Source organism: Blennius ocellaris (genome assembly GCF_963422515.1).
Source record: "Blennius ocellaris genome assembly, chromosome: 13".
NCBI classification, from domain to species: Eukaryota; Metazoa; Chordata; class Actinopteri; order Blenniiformes; family Blenniidae; genus Blennius; species Blennius ocellaris.
The window spans coordinates 5252737-5275041 of record NC_137662.1 but is presented as its reverse complement, the minus strand read 5'-3'; the positions used below and the strand labels follow the sequence as shown (position 1 = coordinate 5275041).

General features: G+C 41.9%; 1 protein-coding gene across 6 annotated transcripts in view; it reads right to left on the bottom strand.

Annotated features, from left to right (window-relative positions):
• The window catches only part of camk2g2 (calcium/calmodulin-dependent protein kinase (CaM kinase) II gamma 2), a 67726-nt gene extending 47570 nt beyond the window's left edge, over positions 1-20156 (bottom strand). For all 6 annotated transcript variants that reach the window (XM_080507280.1, XM_080507281.1, XM_080507282.1 and 3 more), the window contains exons 1-2: positions 19991-20156; positions 17594-17688 (exon numbers count right to left, since the gene is read on the bottom strand). In XM_080507280.1, the coding sequence (XP_080363406.1) occupies positions 17594-17688; positions 19991-20055 (160 nt within the window). In that variant the 5' untranslated portion in view covers positions 20056-20156. The remainder of the gene's footprint in view (positions 1-17593; positions 17689-19990) is intronic.
• Between the last annotated feature and the right edge of the window lie 2149 nt (positions 20157-22305).

Genomic DNA, 22305 nt, shown 5'->3' with positions numbered 1-22305 from the left:
AGCTGCAGAGCATGTGAAAGTTTCACTGTCTCCCCGATATTGACGTCTAAATGAAAATACAGAGGCGTCGTAGTCCTGTTGTTGCTTTGAGTTTGTCTCAACCACACACAGTTTGCAAGGGTAAGAAAGTCTAAATACACTCGTCAGTTTCAGTAAATCAAGAAACAAAGTGAAGACTTGGCAAGAGTTTTGCAAAATTGGCTTGACGTCAGTCAACTATATTAGCAGAACATGTAATTTTATCTGTTGTACACTGATCATTCTTTCTCTTCAAAGCTGTTTTAAATAACATCACCATTACTATTATCATTTTTGTATGTGATATACAACATTATTCATTTTGTTAAATCAAATCAAGCAATATCTATCATATTCTACATCTTTTTTTCTTGATTATAAAAAGAATTCTTTGTTTCCAATGCAAGTTTTATCAAGTGATTTTTTTTTTTAATTGACCATCTGCACTCTTCCCTGTGTTAATTTCCTCAGATTGTTGTCTTTGCAACTCCAAACTTCATCTTTCCACTGCGAGAACTCAAAATTTATAGCAAGAATATGGATCTAACATTCGGTTTGAACAGCCCAAAATATGAAAATATCACATAATCAAGAAAACGTGGTCTTCAATGTCGTGCTAAAGGTTACTTCATTATATGGAGGGAGCAAGTGCACAACATTGGAATTGAAAGAAAACTGAACCACACTCGCCCCATCTTGTATTTTCAACTTGATAAAGTGTCTCAACCAAACTTCTGTAACCAACTATTGCCTCATTCATCCCAACGCTGCCGACTGTACAATTACCCTAAAGTACAATTACTTTAATAAGAGTACTAAGAGATACCTTTAGGTTTCAGTGTTAGAGGAGGTCGTTTGTCAAATAAATGACGTATGTCATAATTTTTCACTTATGTGTTCCTTCATCAACAAAGAGCAGCCATTGTTTGTTTGTGCCTGACATGCTGGAATACCAGTTTGCTGCATATTCATACTGAAGCAGCACAACAGACCAACTGGAGGACTGTTTAAAAATGCATGATGATGACACACAAATGAGCTCGAGAATAGATGTGAAGGGAAACACCACAGCAGCTTCATTCCAAGAGGCATAATGCTACACAGGGTTTCGATCCTCGCCGGGCGTTGTTGGGATATTCCCAGGAGACAAACCGCAACCCTGACAATGACCCTGTACGTGAGGTTATCATTACACGCCGACTTATTCCGCCTGAGAACAAAGATAATGACCTCCATTGTGTCAAAAGCAGACAAATCAAAACCAAAGAGACCAGTAAAACTGTGCAAAGAGAAACAGGCGGCGTAGAACATCTGAATAAGCTGATCCTCGTACAACAGCGACTATTTGAGATGAGCGCACCACGATTAATAAAACTCCACGCTGTCTGTTTATGTTGGCCGTTGTGGAACAGGTCCAGTCGGTTGTGCGTGGAAAGAATCGCACTGTATATGTGTGGACGGGCTCAAACTTTGACACAATGCAGACTTACAGTGCGTTGTGTAAGCAAAGCCATTTGTTGCCATCACACGACTCTCCAACAACGCTCAGGTTGGGATGGACTGGTTTATTTCTTAATTTTTTTCTTACATGCTATCATTGCCACTTTCCGAGTGGCTCAAACATGTGTTTGTTCATATTTGCACCACAAATATTGCTCAGCTGTTGAAGCCGTATCCAAGACATCAACCTAAATATTGGTATCCAACCTATAAGCAAACGTGAAGAGGAGGTTGTGGACACAAGTGATGATGTCTAACATAAACAAATCATTTCAAGTTAAAGTATAAACTAGAAATTACCATGTTTAAGATGAAAATATGTTAGTAAATAACTAAAGCTATATAGGTGGATATATCTTTTATCTTGCCAATGTAGTGTACTATACAAACTACGAGCAAAACAAGCACTAAATGTTGACTCAGGCTGGATCTCTGCTCTCTGCACTGTTCAAATCATTAAAACAGCTTAAAACACAAGCTGAAAGGGGAAAATAAAAGGAAAAATGAATGGCTACTAAGGTTATAACAGCTAAAAAAAGGTTGAAAAGCCCCTTAGGGGCCATTATAAATATAGAATAAAGGCATAACTATAGTAAAAAACTATTACTCTACCAAAATATATATGCTCAGAAATGAATTCCATGTAAATGTTATCGTGAAGTAAACATTAGCGCAAACCCTGCGGGGTAAATATAGAGATATAACATATAGTGTAAATTAAATGTACTTAACTAGCATGAGAGCATTGATGCTTTACTTTGCTTATGGATGCCAACAGCCATTAACAGTTAGGTTTTATTATATTGTAACAGAGCTTTGTAGTTCACGCTCTATGAGGAGGGGGCGCATTGGCCCAAACTCTTCAATGTAATGAGTAAAGTAAAAGAAAATAAAAGATTTCAAATGTGGACTAAGGTCTTGTCCTCTTCACCTTTCGACTCAAGATTGATGTTGTCACATTCGATGGCAAATGTATGTGAGTGAAAGTGGAAAGTTATTAGAAAATAAACTGCACTTCCTACTTGATAACAGACATAATGCACAAGAAAAGACTATTTATAAAAATGCATATATTCGTCCTTCCCCGTTAGATTCTCAGTGTGCTAGCACAGTCAAGAAATACAAGATTGGTTTTTTTAAGAGCAAGCGACAAAACAAAACTGCAAATAGGCCTTCATGAAGTCACACAGAACATAAGGTTTTTTTGTTTTGTTTTTAAATGATAACCTACAATAATACGCTCATTTCATTGCTCATTTCATTGCAACCCAGTGAAAAGTGCTGACGCCCTCTGATACCGTGGCAGCTCTTTCTGTAATTACAATCCACCGCCCATCAAGTGAAGGTTTGACTTCATTACATTGCAGCCTTCACCAAACCATCATCGCTCACTGCGGCAGAAAAGAGCGTCAAGGCAGGCGCGTCCTGAAAAGGGCTTTTTTTAATTGTGAGCAGACTTGTATTCTAAAAGGCTGCTTCGGTTGTAACAGTGGAAGCAGACGGTGGCGAGCCAGGCGGCACGAGTACCAGATGACACTCGACTCCGCTCAACAAACGCACTACAAACCCTTGTTGGAGCCGACTTAAATGGGGGATTATCAAATGATTTTAATCGGGCAGGCAGGTGTCGTTTCGCAGCCGCCCGAGAGGACGGAGAAAGAGCCGCACCGAAAACACAACAATGGACGCTGTGTGTTCTCAATCAATGGTGGGCTTGTGTGCCGCTCCTCAAACATTCTCATCCTGGGAAAACGGAGGCCTTGTGACCATTGAGATAATGATGACAAAACGTGAACAAACATTTGCACAGATCACCGTGCCGTGTGTGTTTCCCTTGTATTCACAGCCAAACTGGTCTAGGTTTTTTTGAAACAAGTAAACACAAATAAAATAATCAGATATGCAGGGAACAGAAACCTGGACCAACAACTAGTAAAGAGATTGCAGTGGATTTAGACTGTGATTCTGTAAAATAAGCTCACTACGATTTGGCCGTACCAAAATAACTGTAAACACGAAGGCAACCATAACTGGTTGAAGAATTCGAAACGTCCACTCTGTGCCATTCCTCAAATATTTTCAAAGTTGACTTGGGTTTTATTTTGCTCCCACTACTGCTCAACCCTCCCAGATTAATCTTTTCCATCATGTCCGACCTCACTGTGCTCCGAGAGACGTCTCAGTCCAATCCGGACTTTCACATTTTCCTTATTGGTGCACAGCAATACTAAAGCCCGTCTCAGACCAGCAGCTATTTTTAAAAAGGTCACGATACTTTTTCCAACTGTTATTGTTGATTATATATATTTATTATTGATACAATGAAATATCTTTTTTTTTATCTACTTTTTCTATTACTTGGTTGAATGAGTACAGTTAAACAAATCAACCAATCACAATGTGCACAACAGTAAATTAAACAGTAAATCAAAGTGAAATTTTCACGCTGGATCTTCAGTCTTTGTAAAGTCCCGATACAAGAATACCACTGTCTGGGTTATTTTGTTGTTGTTGTTTGTTGTTTTTTTTTTATTGAGATTAAAGATTGAATTGAATTCAAGAAAGACTTGGCAGCAATATGAATGTAAATAAAATGCCAAAATTATGAACAAACTAAAAGTAAGATGAATTTTATCGAACTATAAGAAGAACAAATGAGATGAGGAGATTACACACAATTATGAACAATATTTATGAACAAAATTAGATAAAAAACATTCAAATTGATCAATAATCTAAGATGGTGTCTACTATTGCTTACTGTATATTGTCGCTAGTTGGTGATTAATATAGATTTACAATAAGGTCAGGTCAAAGGTCACCTGCTTTTAAAAGCCTCTACATATACATATATTTCACTCTCTGAGCCGGACCATAATAGTGATATCAAGCAATAATGAAACTAACAACATTACAGTGATCGCGGATACGTCGTCTCAGCCGTCGGGTGTAAATGATCGCGTGCAAATGCCAAGATGGCCATGATCGGCTTGATTAACAGCATGACCGTGGGTGTGTGACCACGGACGGATTATCTTCGGAGAGCCGCAGTTGTAAACACTCTCGTAAACACACGTGTGCAAAAAGACGAGCAGTCAGAGCCGGCGATCAGTTCATCTGCTGATTCTGATGAATGTCCAGTTCAGGTGGTACTATCCATGGCAGGAACATGGCTGACAAGCAATCATCTATCCATCGATCTCCGACAATTGCTTCATCTCAGTTAAGGTCACAGGGGCTGCACCCTATCGCAGAAGACATTTGGCAAAAAAAAAGCAGTTTAAGCCCTGGAGGGCTGCCAGTTCATCGCAGAGCCAACACAGAAAGAGCAATCTGAAATCACAAATTACCTCACAAGCTTGGTTTATGGGAGGAACCTGAAACACCCAGAGAGAAAACTTTTCACTCCCACAAACAAATCTTGCGTCTTCTTGGTGTGAGAAAGCCAGCAGCTACTTTATCATGCCACCCGGCCATCCGACAGTCCAGAACAAACTAAACCCTGGTGGGACATTAGATGAAATGTTGGTTTGAAGGAAATACCGATAGTTCCTCTTTAGCCCGTTGTGACAGTTTGGACATCTGATGAGGTTTTCCTAGGTTCGTCGCCTTTAGAGGTTTACCAGGCACCTCCAACTGGGAGGAGGTCCTGAGGTGGTGGAGTAATTATATCTCATTAGGTCTGGGTGCAGCTTGGGGTAGTAGGAGCACCAGGGAAAGTTACTAGGGTCATCGATGTCTTGGCTTCTTTGTTTTTCTTTCCATGCTGCCACTATAACCCCATGTGAACTTAACGGGAAAGAAGAGGGATGTATTGAATACTGAACGTGCACACATCTTCTGTAACTTTGGGTTATGAGACACTACAGTCGGGCCCAGTTCACTTTAAAGGGGACGTATCATGCAAATTTATAAGACTTTCACATGAGTCTCATTGGTCCAAAAACATTGTTTTCAAAGTTTATTGCCTCAAATCCAGCTCCTCCTTGATTCTCCTCCATTTGAATATTGGATCATAGGAGCTACATTCAGAATCTGCTGTGTCTGTGTGAGCTGGACTGGCTCCGCCCACACACGCCCATCTATGGGAAGAGAAGGAAGTACTTCCTCTCGTGGTGCCATGTGCCAGAGCAGAGCTGCCTGAGCAGTCAAAGGGAGGAGTCTGCCTTGATTGTGATTTGCTAAACCCCCCCCATGACACTATATAGGGTTTGATTTCTGATTGGCTGGTTGGAGCAACACACTTTTTAAACCCTGGAACAAGCCAGGGGGAGAGAAGACACACCTTCTTCACTTCTGGGGCGTCGGTCCAGGTATGGGGACGATTATTACTGTTGGAAAACCACTAGAAAAAGGATTTTGCACAATATAACTTCTTTAATCAAGATAGGGTAAATCAATGGAAAACATATCAATCCAATTCTGACCTCCTCTAAATACTCTACTCGAGTATGGGACCTTCCCACGATGAGGCAAAACAACTAACAGAAAGCAGAAGTTTTGGGTTCAGTAATGTGAAAATGTGACCCAGCTCCAGGCTGCAGTTATACTAAAGATGAACCACAAAAAGCATAACTGTGTTCTTTTTTTTTCTATTTTTCTAACTGCAGATATCAAGGGTTAATGCTGACAACACAAGCTGAAAGCCTATAATTTGTTGCTGTAATTTCAATATTTCGATCAAATAAATCCAAGTTATGTCACACAGAAATTGGCCTAACACATCCTCAATGCTGTACTCAGTATGTTTTGTGGGGTAGATAAGTAGAAAGAGAAACAAGCAATAAAGCAAGGCTGACAGTAAAATGCCGACATGAACACAGAGTCACTCACATTATTGCTGGATGCCTCTCCCATGTGTGCGCCCGGCTTTATTGCTTCCTCAGTCTTCCAACTTGTCACAATAAATAATCTCAATAAAAAAAAAAAAAAAAAAAAAAAAAAAAACCTCTCTATTTGGGAAACACTATCATTTCACTGTTGGTGACTTCCTCGCCTATAAAGTTTAATGACTGCATCCGTCTTACAGAGCCTAAACTCAGGTCCTCAAGTCTTTAAAATACAAGACAAATGGATTTAAAACAAATGTTTATCACTGTTAGTCTGACAAACAACCTGAAACGTCTCATTTTATATCAACTAATGGTGCACGCACAAAAATGTTGAGTTTTTGCATGAAAGCGGAAGTAAGCCATAAAAAAATTTACATTTCTGAAGTTGAACCACATGTTTTAAACCATCAATTATTCGTTAAAATAAATACATTTTCCAAGACACCTTCACATCGTGTTTTTAACCCAAAAAATACATCCAAAATACAAAATACATACCTCCACCATGTTATACAATTAAAAATCCCAGAAGATTATTTATGGATGTTCATTTCTAGGCTATGGGGAAAAAAATTTATTTCATTCAGAAGAGCGCAAACAGAGCATATAATTGCTTCGGAAAAGCTTTGGGAAACATTTAGCAGTGTTAAATGTATAAAAACTGACTATATTAGAAAGCGTTTCAGAAAAGTTGTGTTTTCCTCCCATTTATACGGAGATGGAGTCGGAGCATTTTCAGTGACCCCAAGCGCAGTTGTTATCAAACAATTACCAGTTGCACTTAAAAATGTTTGGTAAACAGGGCCTTAGTTTCTCCAGCAACCTCATATCAAATAAACAGGTCAACGTGTTTTATTACTGAAACATCTTAACATGAAATCAGGGATTTCAGGATCTCAACCAAAATAGCTTCAGGCGATGACGACAAGATTTGCGACGATCACACAGAGAATTATTGGTAAATTTGGTTCCTCTCATCCGCTAAAACTAAGCACATGTAGGTTTTCTCATTTTGACAGAATGACCATCTCTAAAAGTGTCATGCAGTGCTCTAATGTTGCAGATGTTCTACAATCGATACTTTTAACTGCGGGTTGCCAGTCCTTGGTCCCAGCACTGTATCTGCAGCAGAAGCGTCTGTGCAGGATTTCATTGTGTGAGCAACACTTTCGGTCACGGCCCTTCTTCAGGCTCCGCGCTTGAACAAATCTGCTGCCACTGTCAGAAGAGGGAATTACAAAAAAGGACCTCCGCCATGACTCACACATGCTGACGTGACAACAGCTGACAACGGAGCTCACACACACACACACACACACACACACACACACACACACACACACACACACACACACACACACACACACACACACACACACACACACACACACACACACACACACACCTGAGACCCTCCAATGCGATGTAATGTAATCCAATGAAGTGTTGGCAGACTACCGTGGGTTGGAAACCAACAGGAGTGATGACCACAGGCAGGACAGACACAAACGCAGCAGGGACAAAGTGACTCATTATTTGAAAAGTGTAATTAAATTTCCGATTCATCCTCACATTTAATCATTTTCTTTGTGGTTGCGATGTCAGAAAATCGTGGAAACATTTCAGGAAGTGACCTTAAATCCCTTGAAGGCCAAAAGATACACAGCGAGAAAGACACTTTCTCATATTTCATACGCTTAATATGAACAGTGTTCATCCTTTTTGCCACAAAATATTGTATTAAATTATCAATTATGGGTGCTGCTGTTTCATTCAGCAACAATTTCGCAGTACTGCAACAATGTGATGCATATTGAGTTGTTGTTGTTCCCCTTTGCTTTGTACAGTGTTGGTTGTTTTACCAGCTCAACGTATTTTACTTGAAACCTTAGTTTTAGTTTTTGTTTAGTCATTGCTTTAGGTGTCTAGTTCCCTATTTTTGTTATAATCATTTAAGCCAGGCTATAGCATTTCCTCTCAGTCAACTTGTGGTTCACAGTGTGGACATGTAAATAAATATTTTGGCCACATGTTTATCTGGTGCTGTGTTTTATTTATCAGGTGCAGATCACTACTGTTGCTATTTCACTATGACACTTAACTGTTGGAGAATAATGGCGCCAGTGAATTATGAATCGGCATCTTTGCACGATTTGTAGGGTTAGAACCAGAGACTGTGTGAGGTTGCTGTCTGTGATTGCCTTTTGTCTATAATTTTCACCTTTAATTGAAACCATTCGGAGAATTAACCCTTGTAGTAAGCATTTATCTACAGTTTCAGATTATTCAACTTTATTTTTTAGGTGTATTTGTCTCGACTTATGATGGTTTGAATTATTGTCTTTATATTTATGTAAATGTGGCGTTTCAAGCTTGTTTTTTTTCCACAACTTCTGATCCATTTTGAATTCACCTATATGTATGAGGAGCACCTGAACGGTTATTTGATGTCAATCTTGAGCTTTTTCCAATATATATTGAAGCCGTAAATATATTTGAAACTGATCATTTGATGCACTTTTTCATGGCTGCATCAAAGTCCTCTCAAGTCCAGTCAAGCTCTATATGGCAAATGAAAATTTTATACATCTTGGCCCCTACACGGTGCCATATGCCATTCGGATGGGGGGGGGGATAATGATAGCACATAAGAGGGAGGAAAAAGAAGAGGACACTATGATAAACAGAAGTAGAGTCTCTGAAAAACATAGCGAACCTCAGGACACACAAACACTACATTTGTGTCAAAGCCCAGATAATGATTTTTTTAAAAATGAAAGAAACTCTGAGGTTGTGGGAAGAGAAGCACCGTAAACGATGCACAAACCTTGACCCATCTCCCTCTCTGTTTCTATATCCAAATCTTTCTCCTTCCATAGACGACTCTCTCGCTCTCTCCCCCTCATCAAATATTCACAGTTGGTCCCATTAAACATTCACCGCGCAGCTCTGCCACGTTTAGCCGCCCTCCGCCAATCAGCCTGCAGCGAGCGCACCACAAGCCCACCAAAAAAGCTTGAAAAACCCAACACACACACACACACACACACACACACACACACACACACACACACACACACACACACACACACACACACACACATACACACACACACACACACACACACACGTCTGCCTGCGATGCGGCAGCCTTGCAGAGAGGGGAGGAGAGGACTAGAACGAAGGGGGAAGACGCAGCAAAGAGGGGAGAAAGGGGAAATGGATGATGGAGCAGAGAGCGGGCAGGAGCGGAGCTCAATAATTCAACAGCAGGACGCCACCTTCTCCCCTCTCGCTTTCCCTGACATCACGAGGCCTTGCCTCATAACGGTGTAAAAATACCCTCACTTCACAGTTCGACACAAGACGTGACACATAATTGGAGCTAAAAATAAGATGATACGGCGTGGAGATGTGAGCAGCGTTTACGTCAGGTGCCCGCGCCGGGAAATGCTTCGGTCGATGCAAACTCGTGGCTCAGTCGCGGCGGCGCGACCAGAGGCAGATTTTCTCCCCCCGTTTTCTACCAATCTGCTGCTACAGCGACTCCACGCCGAGCTCCACTGCAACGCTGATGACCTACATTCAATACTGTGCCTGAACGCATCCTCCCGCTCACGTTACGCCTCCTGCGGTGTTCACGCTACCTCCAGACAGAGAAAAAAAACAAAAAAACAACCCCAATAGTTACAATCGTAACATGCAAGAGCACAAGAACAAGCCATTTTTTGGCTGCAATTATGCTCTTTGTGAATGAGAAGTATAGGAATGTCTCATTTTCTCTCTATAAACAATATCATCAAATATTCATTGCAATTTCAATGATCATATTCTGACTTGAGGACATCATGTCTCCGTTTCATCCTTAGTCTCACTCCAAACTTGCAATAAGTTGTAATAATTAAAAATGGGGGGGGGTGCTAAATGAAATCACTTGTTTTGAGAAATCTCTGAATTTCTTCCTGGAAAAGGGATTTGAAGTAGAAGTACATGCTGGATTTTGTTTGTCTGTACGATAAAGTAAATCTGTCACATGCAATAGAACTAGGCAAGAGAAAGAGCACCGTTACTTACCCAATGTAAGTCACAGCGCTCTTTCTCTCGCCCCAGATTTACACAGCCATTCATTACCTGATCGATTTTGGTGAATTATTCTCTTTTCTTTCATATTTTAATTTGCAAAGTATGTAATGCACAGTACATGAAAATGTAATTCATCCTAGTTCAGTCATTCTGCCCTGGAGTATAAACCTCTATAACATTCCAGCTTGAATCAAATGGCTTTTATAGTCATTGAGAATAAAATAAATATTGCACATTGTTTTCTCTTGTATCTGTCAGCAAAAAATCATGACGTGTATGGAAAAATCACATTTCATCATCTTTTCAATGACATTATTAGAAGTATGCACCCTCAAAACAAATAGTTTACATTTTGGAACAATGCAAACTCCTGTGGGAAAATACCAAATGTCCACTGCATAAAGGATCAAAGACTGCAAGTATGAGGTAAAACCTAGTCCCTACATTGCAAATTCCTGCTCGGTTAAGGTTGTACTTTGCCTCAACATGTTTAGCAGTATTATTTTAACTCATTCCATCCATCAATCTCTATCAGATTTCTGCTTCATCCAGCGATATTTATTTTAAAATACATGCAGTTCAATTGTGAGTGAAAGCTATAAATGCATTTGCATGCACAGGGAGAACTTGCAAACTGGCATCAATGCAAACTATTTCCGATGGACCAACTGAAACGATACAGAACAGAGGAGATCAGACCTGAGTTCATTCACACACATTCACCAGAAACTACAAGCGTGCACATTTTCCCACAGTCTCAGCAGCCGCCGTAAACAGTGCGACACATTTACTGCTTGATGTGCGCCGTGACAAACAGCAGTTCATCACTTGATGAATGATTCTGACAAACTCGGTGCTTGTAAAGAGGTTATTACCCTCATGGAGGCGCCTGCACACTGATTGGACGGGCGGCAAAAGATTCAAATGGTCTTCAAAGTTCAAGTCTTATCTGACGCAAGTGTTGATGTTTCAGGCATTCGGGCAAAACTATAAAATTTACAATTTCTGTAAGGCTACTATCATCACTGAGATAAATAATAAATATATGCTGCCAATTACATTTTATTTATTGCAGCTTGGGCTCATGCTCTTATTACAGTGATATTAAAGGCAGAAGAAAACAAGCGACCCCCCCCCCCCTCTCTCACTCCGCATGTTTAACTTGGAGCTGCTGCGACATTTCTGTTAATCCAACGGCATCAAGTTGGAACTCGGTGTTGAGAGTGATGCAGAAATGTCGCTCGGTTTGGGTTTACTCAGGCAGGAGAACCAACATGTTCGACTCCCATCAGAGACCTATGTAAAAGGACGGCGGGTCTCATGTCTCCACGGATGTTTGCTGGTTTTACTGCAACGTCACCCTGGAGTGCAGCGAAAAACAGCCGATGGGTGACGACTCACAGCTCCATAAATGGAAAGCTGCAAGTGAAAATTCAAAGCTGACATCCTCAGAATTTGCACTTATTGGAAAGTAGATGTGGACTATATTTCTTTAATATTCAAAATAATAAATAAATGAGACAACTAGTTCGCCACTACCTTAAAAGAAGCATAAACCCACTTCTCTTCTTAGTTTATTCTTCCTATGATCCTTATCAGGTCTTGGCTGCCGTCTCAGGCCGACAATAATCACCGTTATCTACTTCTGTAATATAACACTCCAGTCATCTTTGCTTATCTTGTGAAATAAAGTTTTGCTTTGCAACTCAGAGGATCGATGTGATGTGCTGCGGGAGGCCAAGCTTCACCCGTTTTGCATCTATACAGTACAAGAGGTCATATGTAAGCAAACATTTTTATTGGTGTTGCCAATTTAGCGACTTTGTCAGCCTCCCTCACTGGTTGCTACAAGACATTTTCCTCAGTTAGAGTTTGATTTGTGCGCTTAACTGTCATGCAGCTGCCCACCACTAGTTGGAGCTCCAGAGCACTCAGAAAAGTAGATTCAGCCGTTTTTTTTGCATGTGGTTAATTATGCAAAATGGGACATTTATTGATTTCAATCCACTCTCCTGGAGATGAAAAGTGGTCGCATCAGGGGGGAACAAGACGTTTCGTCAAAGTAGCCAAGAGTCACTTCACTTAGTAACAAGTTGGAAATGCTGCCTTTAATTCAATCAAGAGTGTCTCACCTTAGCAAGCTCTTAACAATGTTAGCTTCTACTGTGAAATGAACCAAAAGCAGTCGGCTTAGCTCTAACCCACCTTTGACTTTCTGTTTCAAATCAATATTATAAAACAAAAAATGTACTCAGAATTAGGGATTCCCCTTTGCTATGTGCTGAAGTCCTACTTTTTCCATCTTTCTAGTTGATTCAATTGTAAACTCTCATTGTGAGGCATTGATGTTCCTTAAAATCACGTCACTAAACTATCTAATGGAATTGAATAATACATCCATGTAGCGTGATGTTTCTAGGGCCGCACAATGTATAACAACTTTATCGGTATGGCAAAATAAACATGCACAATATACATGGAGAGCTGAAAGTTTCAAAGATGAAAGAAAACCGGAGTGATTAACGTGCTAAAAAGCTATAAATCAAATTGTTCAAATATTCACAGAGCTAAATAATAGACAGACGTAGAAAAGTGCCTCTATAGTCGTTGAGGGCTGCAGCGGGGACGGCGTCCCCTGCTGAGAGGCTGCATGTCCACACCGATCCGGCCGCATGACGGCTGACGCCGACTAAGAAGGCTTAAGGAAAATAAAAAAAACCTTGAAAGACTGAGGAAGCAGTGAACGCATGTCTGTCAAAGTGTGAGAAAGCCCACCTTACAGAACCTCTAAACTCTAATCAAGACCCTGCACCACATTTATCTGCATGAGCGTGTGTGTGTGTGTGTGTGTGTGTGTGTGTGTGTGTGTGTGTGTGTGTGTGTGTGTGTGTGCACGCGCGCGCTCATGCATGTGATGCCACATGCTGCCGCCGCAATCGCTGACCTCACTGCCACCGAGAGAAAAAAAAGGAAAAAAAAAAAAAGAAGCTTAATCCCGCCTACGCAAACACACAGATGCAGCTGGTAAGTCGTGTCGATACTCCAGAGATCTCCTAGACATCAAAACACCAAAGCAAAGACTCTTGAATGCTCAGTGTTGGTAAACAGTAACAAAGCTCGCACAAATAGATCAGACAGGACAGAAGAGAAACAATCTACAGAAAATCCCATTACTGCCATCAGAAGTGTGTGTGTGTGTGTGTGTGTGTGTGTGTGTGTGTGTGTGTGTGTGTGTGTGTGTGCGTGTGTGTGTGTGTGTGTGTGTGTGTGTGGCTGCAGAGGTCAAAGGTTAATGATCTCATTTGCGCTCTTGTCTGTTCAAATGACTGAAAGCTCACGAAGAAATGATCATTATGACCGTGTGACGAGCTGAGCCACATTATGAGAACCAGTCCATGTTGAGTTTATAGAGCAGCTTTTGAAATATTCAACCTTTGGGTTTTATTACAGAGCGTAGGAGCAGAAGTACTTTCTTTTTACAATGGTGACTATTTTTAAATTGCAGTTTTTGGCTATTAATGTGTCATGAAAGTAAGTTTTAAGGCGTAAATCTGACAAAAAGCACAATTGAGCATCTATAGTGACGGCTGTACAATGTCATGTGATGCATTTCTTGCTGGATTTTTGTGTGATTGTTATTTTTCCAACCTCTCAAACCCATCCTATACACGCTAATTTTAATGGACTTTACCATTATTAGCATTTGGTTAGTTATTATTGCCTCACTAGTGTTCGTTTGGAAGAAAATAGGAAGATAAGAAGTAAGATCATTTGCCTGGAAAAGAATTAAATGACTTTCAGAATGAAGTCCACATAAACGTCAATTCAATTCATTCATTCATATTAATTACAAAATAAAATGATGATCCTCCATCGTAGCGTGAGACATTAGCCTAAGACGTATTCTATATTGTATCAGTTATTCTGGCTTGTTCAAAACATTATTCATATTTATAGAAAGCACCAAAAGTAAACACTATGATGTTTCCAGATTAACAATAAAAAAAAAAAGATAGAACGAAAAATAATCAAGGTTAAATGAACATCTATCAATAAACCTCATGCAAATCTTTTTTTTTTTTTTTTTTTTTTATCTTTTTCATACTCAAACCTGAAGGAAATGGACGAGACGGACGCAAGTTTGATTGTTTTGTCGTATTGTCTCTGTGTATGTGCAGGAAGAGCGGTGAGGGGAAATATGTCGGTGGGTCAGATTTGACACGATAAGCGATTCTGTAAACTCTGGGAAAATGTTTGCAGCAACACTCAAAGAGTAATAATTGCATCATACTCCTTTGTTCTCCGCTTCAAATCCATTTGGCTCGCCTGGGGGTTTGTTTACAAGCTGTCTGATCATCCGACTGACCGTCTTTCCCACTGCATCCCCACGTCTCAGTAATTAGCCAGGAGAGATTTAATGACCTCTAGAAAGTGGCTTGAGCTCCTAAAATAAGTCCAAAATAAGCCTTTTTTGTTGTTGTTTTAAATTAAACCATTCTTCATGCAGATTTTCGCTCGAATTTAGACTGATTGAAGGCTTCGGGAGAGGCAAATGTGTTTCGGCATGTGAAACTGCAGACGGGCCGAGAGCGCACGCCGCCACGGAGTGCGACAACCGATAAGTAGGTGAGAAAAAATGTGCGCAACTGTGTTTGTTTTGTAAGTGAGAAAAGAGCAGTCGTGTCTGTTTGTGCATTTGTGTGACAACTGTGACCATGACACACAAACACGCGGTGAAAAAAAAAAAAACACACACAAAAAAAAAAGCGGGCCTCTCTGCCAGACAGCCTACGGGATGAGGAGTTTCACCCCTGCTGTTGCCGGGTTACTGGCTCCGGACCGCCGCCAGCTCAGCCTCCATACGTATACACACAGCAGATCAAATCTGCAGCTGAAAAGGGTTTTTTAACATCTTTACTCCAATCAGTCTTTTGTTTATAGAAAATGGGAGGGAGGGGACGGGAGGAAAGCAACATAAAAAGAAAAGAAAATTACATGGGTGTGGGTGTTTGAGAGCGGATGGGGGTGGGGGTGGGGTGGGGGGGGGGAGCAATCCACCCCTGCAAACAGCCCAATCAGTCCAGAACCGGCCCTGATCTGCAGCTTCGCATCGCCGCTCAACCTCTGGCGGCCTCGTCCCGCCTGGCGCACACACACTAACGCGGATGCAGGTGGACGCCGTGCACGAGAAGCAGGAGGACGACGGCGGGGTTCAGACGTGCTGCGGATGAAAAAGCCGAAGACGAAAACAAATCCGCGGCAAATGCCAAAGCACAGGTGGTGGTATTTCACCGTGTGACACTGCTGCGTGAGAACACAGCAGTGGAAAGGTTGAGTCTACGTTCTCACACAGCCCGTCAAGGGGTCTGGAAACCCGGCAACGCCGCGAGTCCAACGGGAGGTCTAGACACACACACACACACACACACACACACACACACACACACACGGTGTTTTGATAGATTATTGTTCCGCAGGAGCAGGAAAATGACTTGCAGATTTGTGCGAGACATGAAATCTAAACATCTCGCGTGGCGTTCGTCCATATTCCAAACGACTCATTGTCGTGCCCTTAACTCACTTCACCGTGACGTTTGTGTGAACATTTTGCACACGGGGGTGAAAAGAATTGATGGTTTAACAGCGGAGCGGAATAAATGTCAATAAATGACTGTGCCAGTTAAAAAGTGGTGTAGATTTGCAAATGTCAAATGTCTCATTCTGCTGCTGACTGTTCTCACACCAATCGGGTAAACAAACGTACCTTCTTGTTCGTAGTGTATTCTTGCACAGTTACTATGTTCTATTCAGTTATTATTTAAAAAATAATGCTATTAATTACGCAAAAATGTTTATCTGGAAGAGATTCTTGAAATTATTCCCGATTAAAGAGCAGTAATAAGGTTTAAAACTGGATGGTATGTGTGAATTGAAGATCAATTTAGAACCCGTTTGCGCAGCGTTTTGAGTGAAAACTCAGTTGTTGGGGTTTTCGTTTCCGACAAGTTTGGCGTTTACATGGCAACGTTTTGAAAACGATGCAAAATAAAAAAACGATGGGCCGAGTTGTTTGTTTTTGTTATGAAAGCACATGTGCATGACAACTATTTCCTGCGACTGTGGAGTGCATGTGCAGTATCAGCGTTTTCGAAAAGATGCTCTTTCCTCTGTTTCCACAGAGACGAGTCGCGAGGCGTTCTCAAAAAAGTTCCATCTTGTGAAAAGCTTTGAAAAAGTTGCTTTTTCAGTGACTCCGAGCACCGTTGTTCGTGTCATCAGACTCCCAAAATTCGCCAAAAGTCTTCTATTTCCCACTTGGATAACACCGTCATGTTATCGGGGCTGTAGCGTAATTGCATTTTAGCCATTGCAGCACATTTTAACAACGCAATACAAGCGATAACTGATATGAAATTGTCTTGTTATGAATTATCTCATGAGCAGTTCCTCAAAGCAGTAATGGGACATGGATGATATCTTCTTTGAACATATATATATATATTTATATATTTTATTTGCGAGAAAAGTGAATAAAAGGTCGTATTAAATCTCACGTCTGTGGTTTGAAACCGCAGTAGAGAGGCCTGTGGTTAATGCTCTGGCTGTGTGGAGTTTGCATGTTTCCCCTCGGCTTTATTTTCCTACAAGTAGTCCTGCCTCCCAGCATGTGTGTGAGGCGAACTGGAGACTCGAAGTTGTATCGTCACGCTTTAAAATCGGTCTGTGACCGATTTCCTTCTCTTTCAGCAATAACCCACGCCACTCCGACGTTCTCCAGATGAAACGGCGGCCAAAACGTCGACCACGGAGCCGCGCGTCCCTCCGACTCCCCCCGACTCCCCCCGACTCCCCCCGCGGAGGATACTTCAGAGCTGGGAGTTTGGAGCACGTGCAGAAAACAGGAAGAGCAACTGTAGCGAACCAAAAATGGTTGCAGACGACCGCCAAAGGCCCGCCGAAGCGCTCGGCGTGGCTTAAAACCGCAGCAGCTCCGCTCTGCCAAGTGGCCTCCAGCTTTTCAGGAATCTCCGCTGACAAGGAGAGGACTGAGCGCCCGGCTCGCCGCTCTTAAGGAAATAAACCCACTCCACTGAGCGGCCCGCCGTTGTCAGCTCTGGGGTTTTTCAGGATCTCACGTCGGCGCGGCTCGACGCACTCACCTCTGGCCGAGAGCTTTTTCGTGTTAATAATTTTTGCAGCGTACTCCTGACCGGTGGACTTCTTGACGCATCGGCGGACGACAGAGAAGGCGCCCCTGGAGAGATAGGAGTGGTCAGATTAGAGATTTCAATGAATCCACTTTGAAAACATCTGACAGGAGAAAGTTGTCCCACACACACACACACACACACACACACACACACACTGAACGCAGCGAGGGCACACGTGAATCACACACACCTAAAGAGCGGGGAAAGGAAGCCACATGCATAATTAACACGGTCTGATATCTTGTGGATGAGACGAAGTGGTGGCTACGAGTGCGTGACGGGGCTCAGCGTGGAGAAACGGAGGGAGCGGAGACGCTGGAGGGAAGAACGGGCGTCGAACCAACGACTCGTCGGCCAAGACAGGGACCTATACAGGGTCCGATCTGGACAGCGGGTCAAGATGGTAAAAGTGTGAAAACTATATGTGAACAATATCACGTGAACATGATCGTATTTCAGAAAGAAAAAAAAAACACACGAATGCGAAGAGCAAGGAAACATTTATCTCGTTTATCCACACGGTGGACGTTTTCGTCGCTATAAGGAGACGTTGGTGATACATTGTGCAGCCTTAAAGGTCCTTTTTCACTTGTTTTAACTGCTGTTTCTAAATTATTCATTGTGCTTTACAACGTTTTAGACCCCGTTTACACATTTCATGTGACAAAGTTGTTGTTTTTTTTCCATTTCACTTGAGAAAAGTTTCATGTTTCCATGACAACCGTTCTGAAACCAATGGCAGAAACGCAGAAGACAATGCGGTTTTCATTTAGGGCCACTAGTGGGTGGTGTCGTTTGTTTCCGTAATGAAGCCACACACACACACACACACATGCAGAAAAGAACAATACAATACGTCCGCAATATTTCAATTGTAAACATTAACAATGGCGAGAACATGGTCAGATGCACGCCCAGACGACCAAGTTGGGATGGTTGTTACTGTGACTCTCGACTATAAGACGAGTCTCAGGAGAATGCGAACTGGGAGTCGTGACACCCTGGAGGCCGCCATTGTTGTTATTGTCCGTCAACTTCTCACTACGGTCGTGGATGGATGCGCAGTCTGAGCTTTTTCCAATAAAGCCGCGTCTTCAGTGGCTCCGAGCGCCGCCGCCGTGTAAACGGACGGACACCCGGAGTGCAACGGAAGTTTTGCATTTTGGGGCAAGAGCAGCCGATACGACGTGAGCCTGAGATGAGATGTGATGCAGCGGTGAAGGCGAGCAAGCTTCTTCCAGGCACTGAAATGCAGTCGCATCGGCGTCAAGCCACAATGAAAGGGTGAATTTCCATACATGCAAAAACTATGCCAAAGGTTGACACTGCACCGTATGCTGCAGCAGAAGATATCACTAATGTTCAACGTGCTCTGATTTCTTTTTAGATACTTTTAAAAGAAAGGTCACTGAATGGAACCTTTTGGTATAATGTGACCGGGGATTTTCACGGAAACAAAGGCAAAGGTCTATGATTTTAGTTTAGTGGAGGTCAAACTGGAGTGTCGGGGCACAGAGATGAGTTTGATCTCTCCTCTCAGCCTGCCCGCGTTATCGTTTTGTTTTCATTCTGCACGGACGTCTTCTTTTGAAACTGTATTAGTAGGTGGAGCAGCTCTATTAGCCACACGCAGAGATTAGATGTTACAAAGTGGCTTTGGAGCCATGATACACACAGCGGAAACGCTGCTTTAAATCCGAATGCGTCAACGCGGTTCATTGCAGCAAAGCCTCGTCTTGCTGCTGTTATTTCTTTTTTTCTTTTTTTTCCTTTTTTTTTTTGGCATGTACAGTAAGCCCTGCAGTCTGCTTAGAAATGCATGAAAAACAAGAGCAGGGGGAAAGAGGGAGGCGGAGGAATAGAAGAGGGGGGTAGAGATGCCACCACGCAACGCGTAAAAACGCGCTCTCGACGCGCGTCTACCTGCGGACAAATTACGCGCTTTAATAACAGGATGTTTTCCCACGTTGTTGTTGTTTTTTTCTCTCTCTCTCTCTCTTCCTTACAAAGAGAAGGGGAAACGAGTGCGATACACCTTTAAAATGCGGGATTAAGACACATGAGCCTCTGCAGCGCTGACATGAACCTGCAGCTTTTTTTTTTTTTTTTTTTTGACAGCTTCTCTCCTGCCCTGTCAACACTGGAGTGGTCGCGTACAATGGCAGCAGAGGAGGGGGGGGGCATGCAAACACACACACACACACACACACACACACACACACACACACACACACACACACACACACACACACACACACACACACACACACACACACACATTCACAGAGTGACTGCATGCAACAAGAGCAGCACAGACAGCAGCCGCGGTGCAGACGGAGGTCTTACTTTCCCAGCTCCTCGTACAGCTGATACTCGTCTGTGAATCGGGTCGAGGTTACTACTGTAGCCATGTTGACCGGAGCGCAGGGGCGAGGAGAAGAGAATGAAGGAGGGGGGGACGCGCCTCGCGTTTTGTTTTGTTTTGTTTTTTTTTTGGAGGGGGGGGGGTTGTTGATTTTTTTTTTTTTTTCGGTCCCGGTGAGGAGAACTCGTGAAGGTTCCGAGGGGGAAGAGAGACGCTGGAGCTCACCGAGAGAGGAGTGGAGAGAGTGGGAGGGTAGGAGAGAGAGAGAGAGAGAGAGAGAGAGAGAGAGAGAGAGAGAGAGAGAGAGAGGGAGGGAGAGAGAGAGAGAGAGGGAGAGAGGGAGGGAGCGAGAGGTAAACTGTAGTAACAGAGATCCTCCACCGAGAAGAGGAGTCACTCTGCTGGGGAAAAAAAAAAAAAAAAGAGTCACGATAACACTGATTGTCCTTTCGATTCGATAAATATCGCAGCTGATGTCGCCGACAACGATATTCATTCCAGACACTTAACATTAACACTCCAATTTCATCTTGGCTGGGCCAGACTGGTAAAATAGTGCCATATTAACCTTTAAAATTGTATACATATATTTATTAAGGTTTTGTTTTTGTTTGCAAGTTATAACAAAGTAAACGGTTAGATATTGTTACATGCAGTAAAGCAAACGTTCCTCCCTCTTCACTCTGCCATACCCTCATCCCTTCACCAAATAATTATAAGAAAAATTATAACACTCAAACACTCAAAATTAGATTACATGTTGTAAAAAAATGCATCATAAGAATGTCTATTATTATTATTATTATTATTATTGTTATTATTATTATTATTATTACAATAATCCAACATTTTAATTTAAATGGTAAACTTCCTTGTTGTGTTGCAGATATACTTGATGAAACTGTTTATATTTTTACAAAACCAATGACTACAATCGCCAGTTTCAATGATACATTTTTGTGCAAAATATAGAGAAATTTCCCCCCCAAAAAACGTCATTAGCTGTTGCATTATACATGATTTTACACACTCACCCGTACAACCTCTTGCAGGTCCATTTTAGTCCACCGGCCTCATGTTTGACACGCCTTTTCGGAAAATTTTTTTTAGGGAAAAGGCATCTTGAGAAAGAAAAACAAAAAAGACCACAATCAGTTCTAAACCAATACAATCATTTGAACAACACAAAAGCAAGACGTTTATTTTCCCAGGAAACACTGCTATGCAACTCGTTTTCCTTGCACGCCTTGTTGTTTTTTTTTGTTTTTTTTTGCCACCATGTCAGTTAAATAAGTCACTTTAAATATTAACTGTAAATCAATCCCAGGCGACACTTGTAGGTGACTTTACAACCATTTGAGATTATAAATTGTAGATGGGTGAATGTTTCCCACGACTGACGCTTTCCATATATTACATTCTGCTGGAAATCAGTGTCAGTCCTCTCAAAAGTTTTTTAATGTTGATTACCGTACATGACAAAGTTTCAACTCAAAACACATGCTTTTTGCGTTTCTTTGAGCGCCAATGAATGGCCATTTTGTAATCTCTTCGTGAGCCTAAACTTGACTTATTTTTAAAAAAAAATGGGTGTATGTTTGAAAACATACCTTTATTAATACAGTGTTAAATAAATCAGCTGAACTGACATCAAGAAAAAGATGTGTTGATGGAATTTGGGAGTAGAACACACCAGCAGAAGTTCCCATTTTAAAATCCCCCAAAACATCAAATAAACATCTCTAAAATCTAAGTAAAACAGAGCTGTCACCTCTCTTATAATGAGAGTAAGACTCAAGAGGTAAATTCTGGTTGAATGGCAATTTGCTTGTATTTGTGCTGACCCATTATGAAATGTCATGCAGTTATTGAACCATCACTTTTTCTGCAGTCTTTCTCTGTGTGGTTTGTATCAGCAGGTGTCTGATTTAGAAATATCTGGCGGAGTGAGACCTCACCCTGCTCGCTCCTCTTTGACTATAGTGGAGGAGATGGGATGCAAAGCAACGCGAGATCTTTTTCCCCCTCTGGTGTACCAGGAGCTGCAGATCGAGCCTCAGTTTATGGATTTTCCTCACAAACATCCTCGGGTTCGTGCGTTCAGAGCGGTCCGTGAACGCACCATCCAGATGTGATGCCGCAACATTTCAATGGCAAGCAAAGACCTGCACAAAGCATGCTGCTTATAATAGAATCTGTTCCTCTCTAACATGGTCTCCACAAGAACCGCCATAGCTTCGAGGAAGTTTTTTCGGGGACCTTCTTTTTTGGACTTAATTTTTATTCTTTTTTTTTT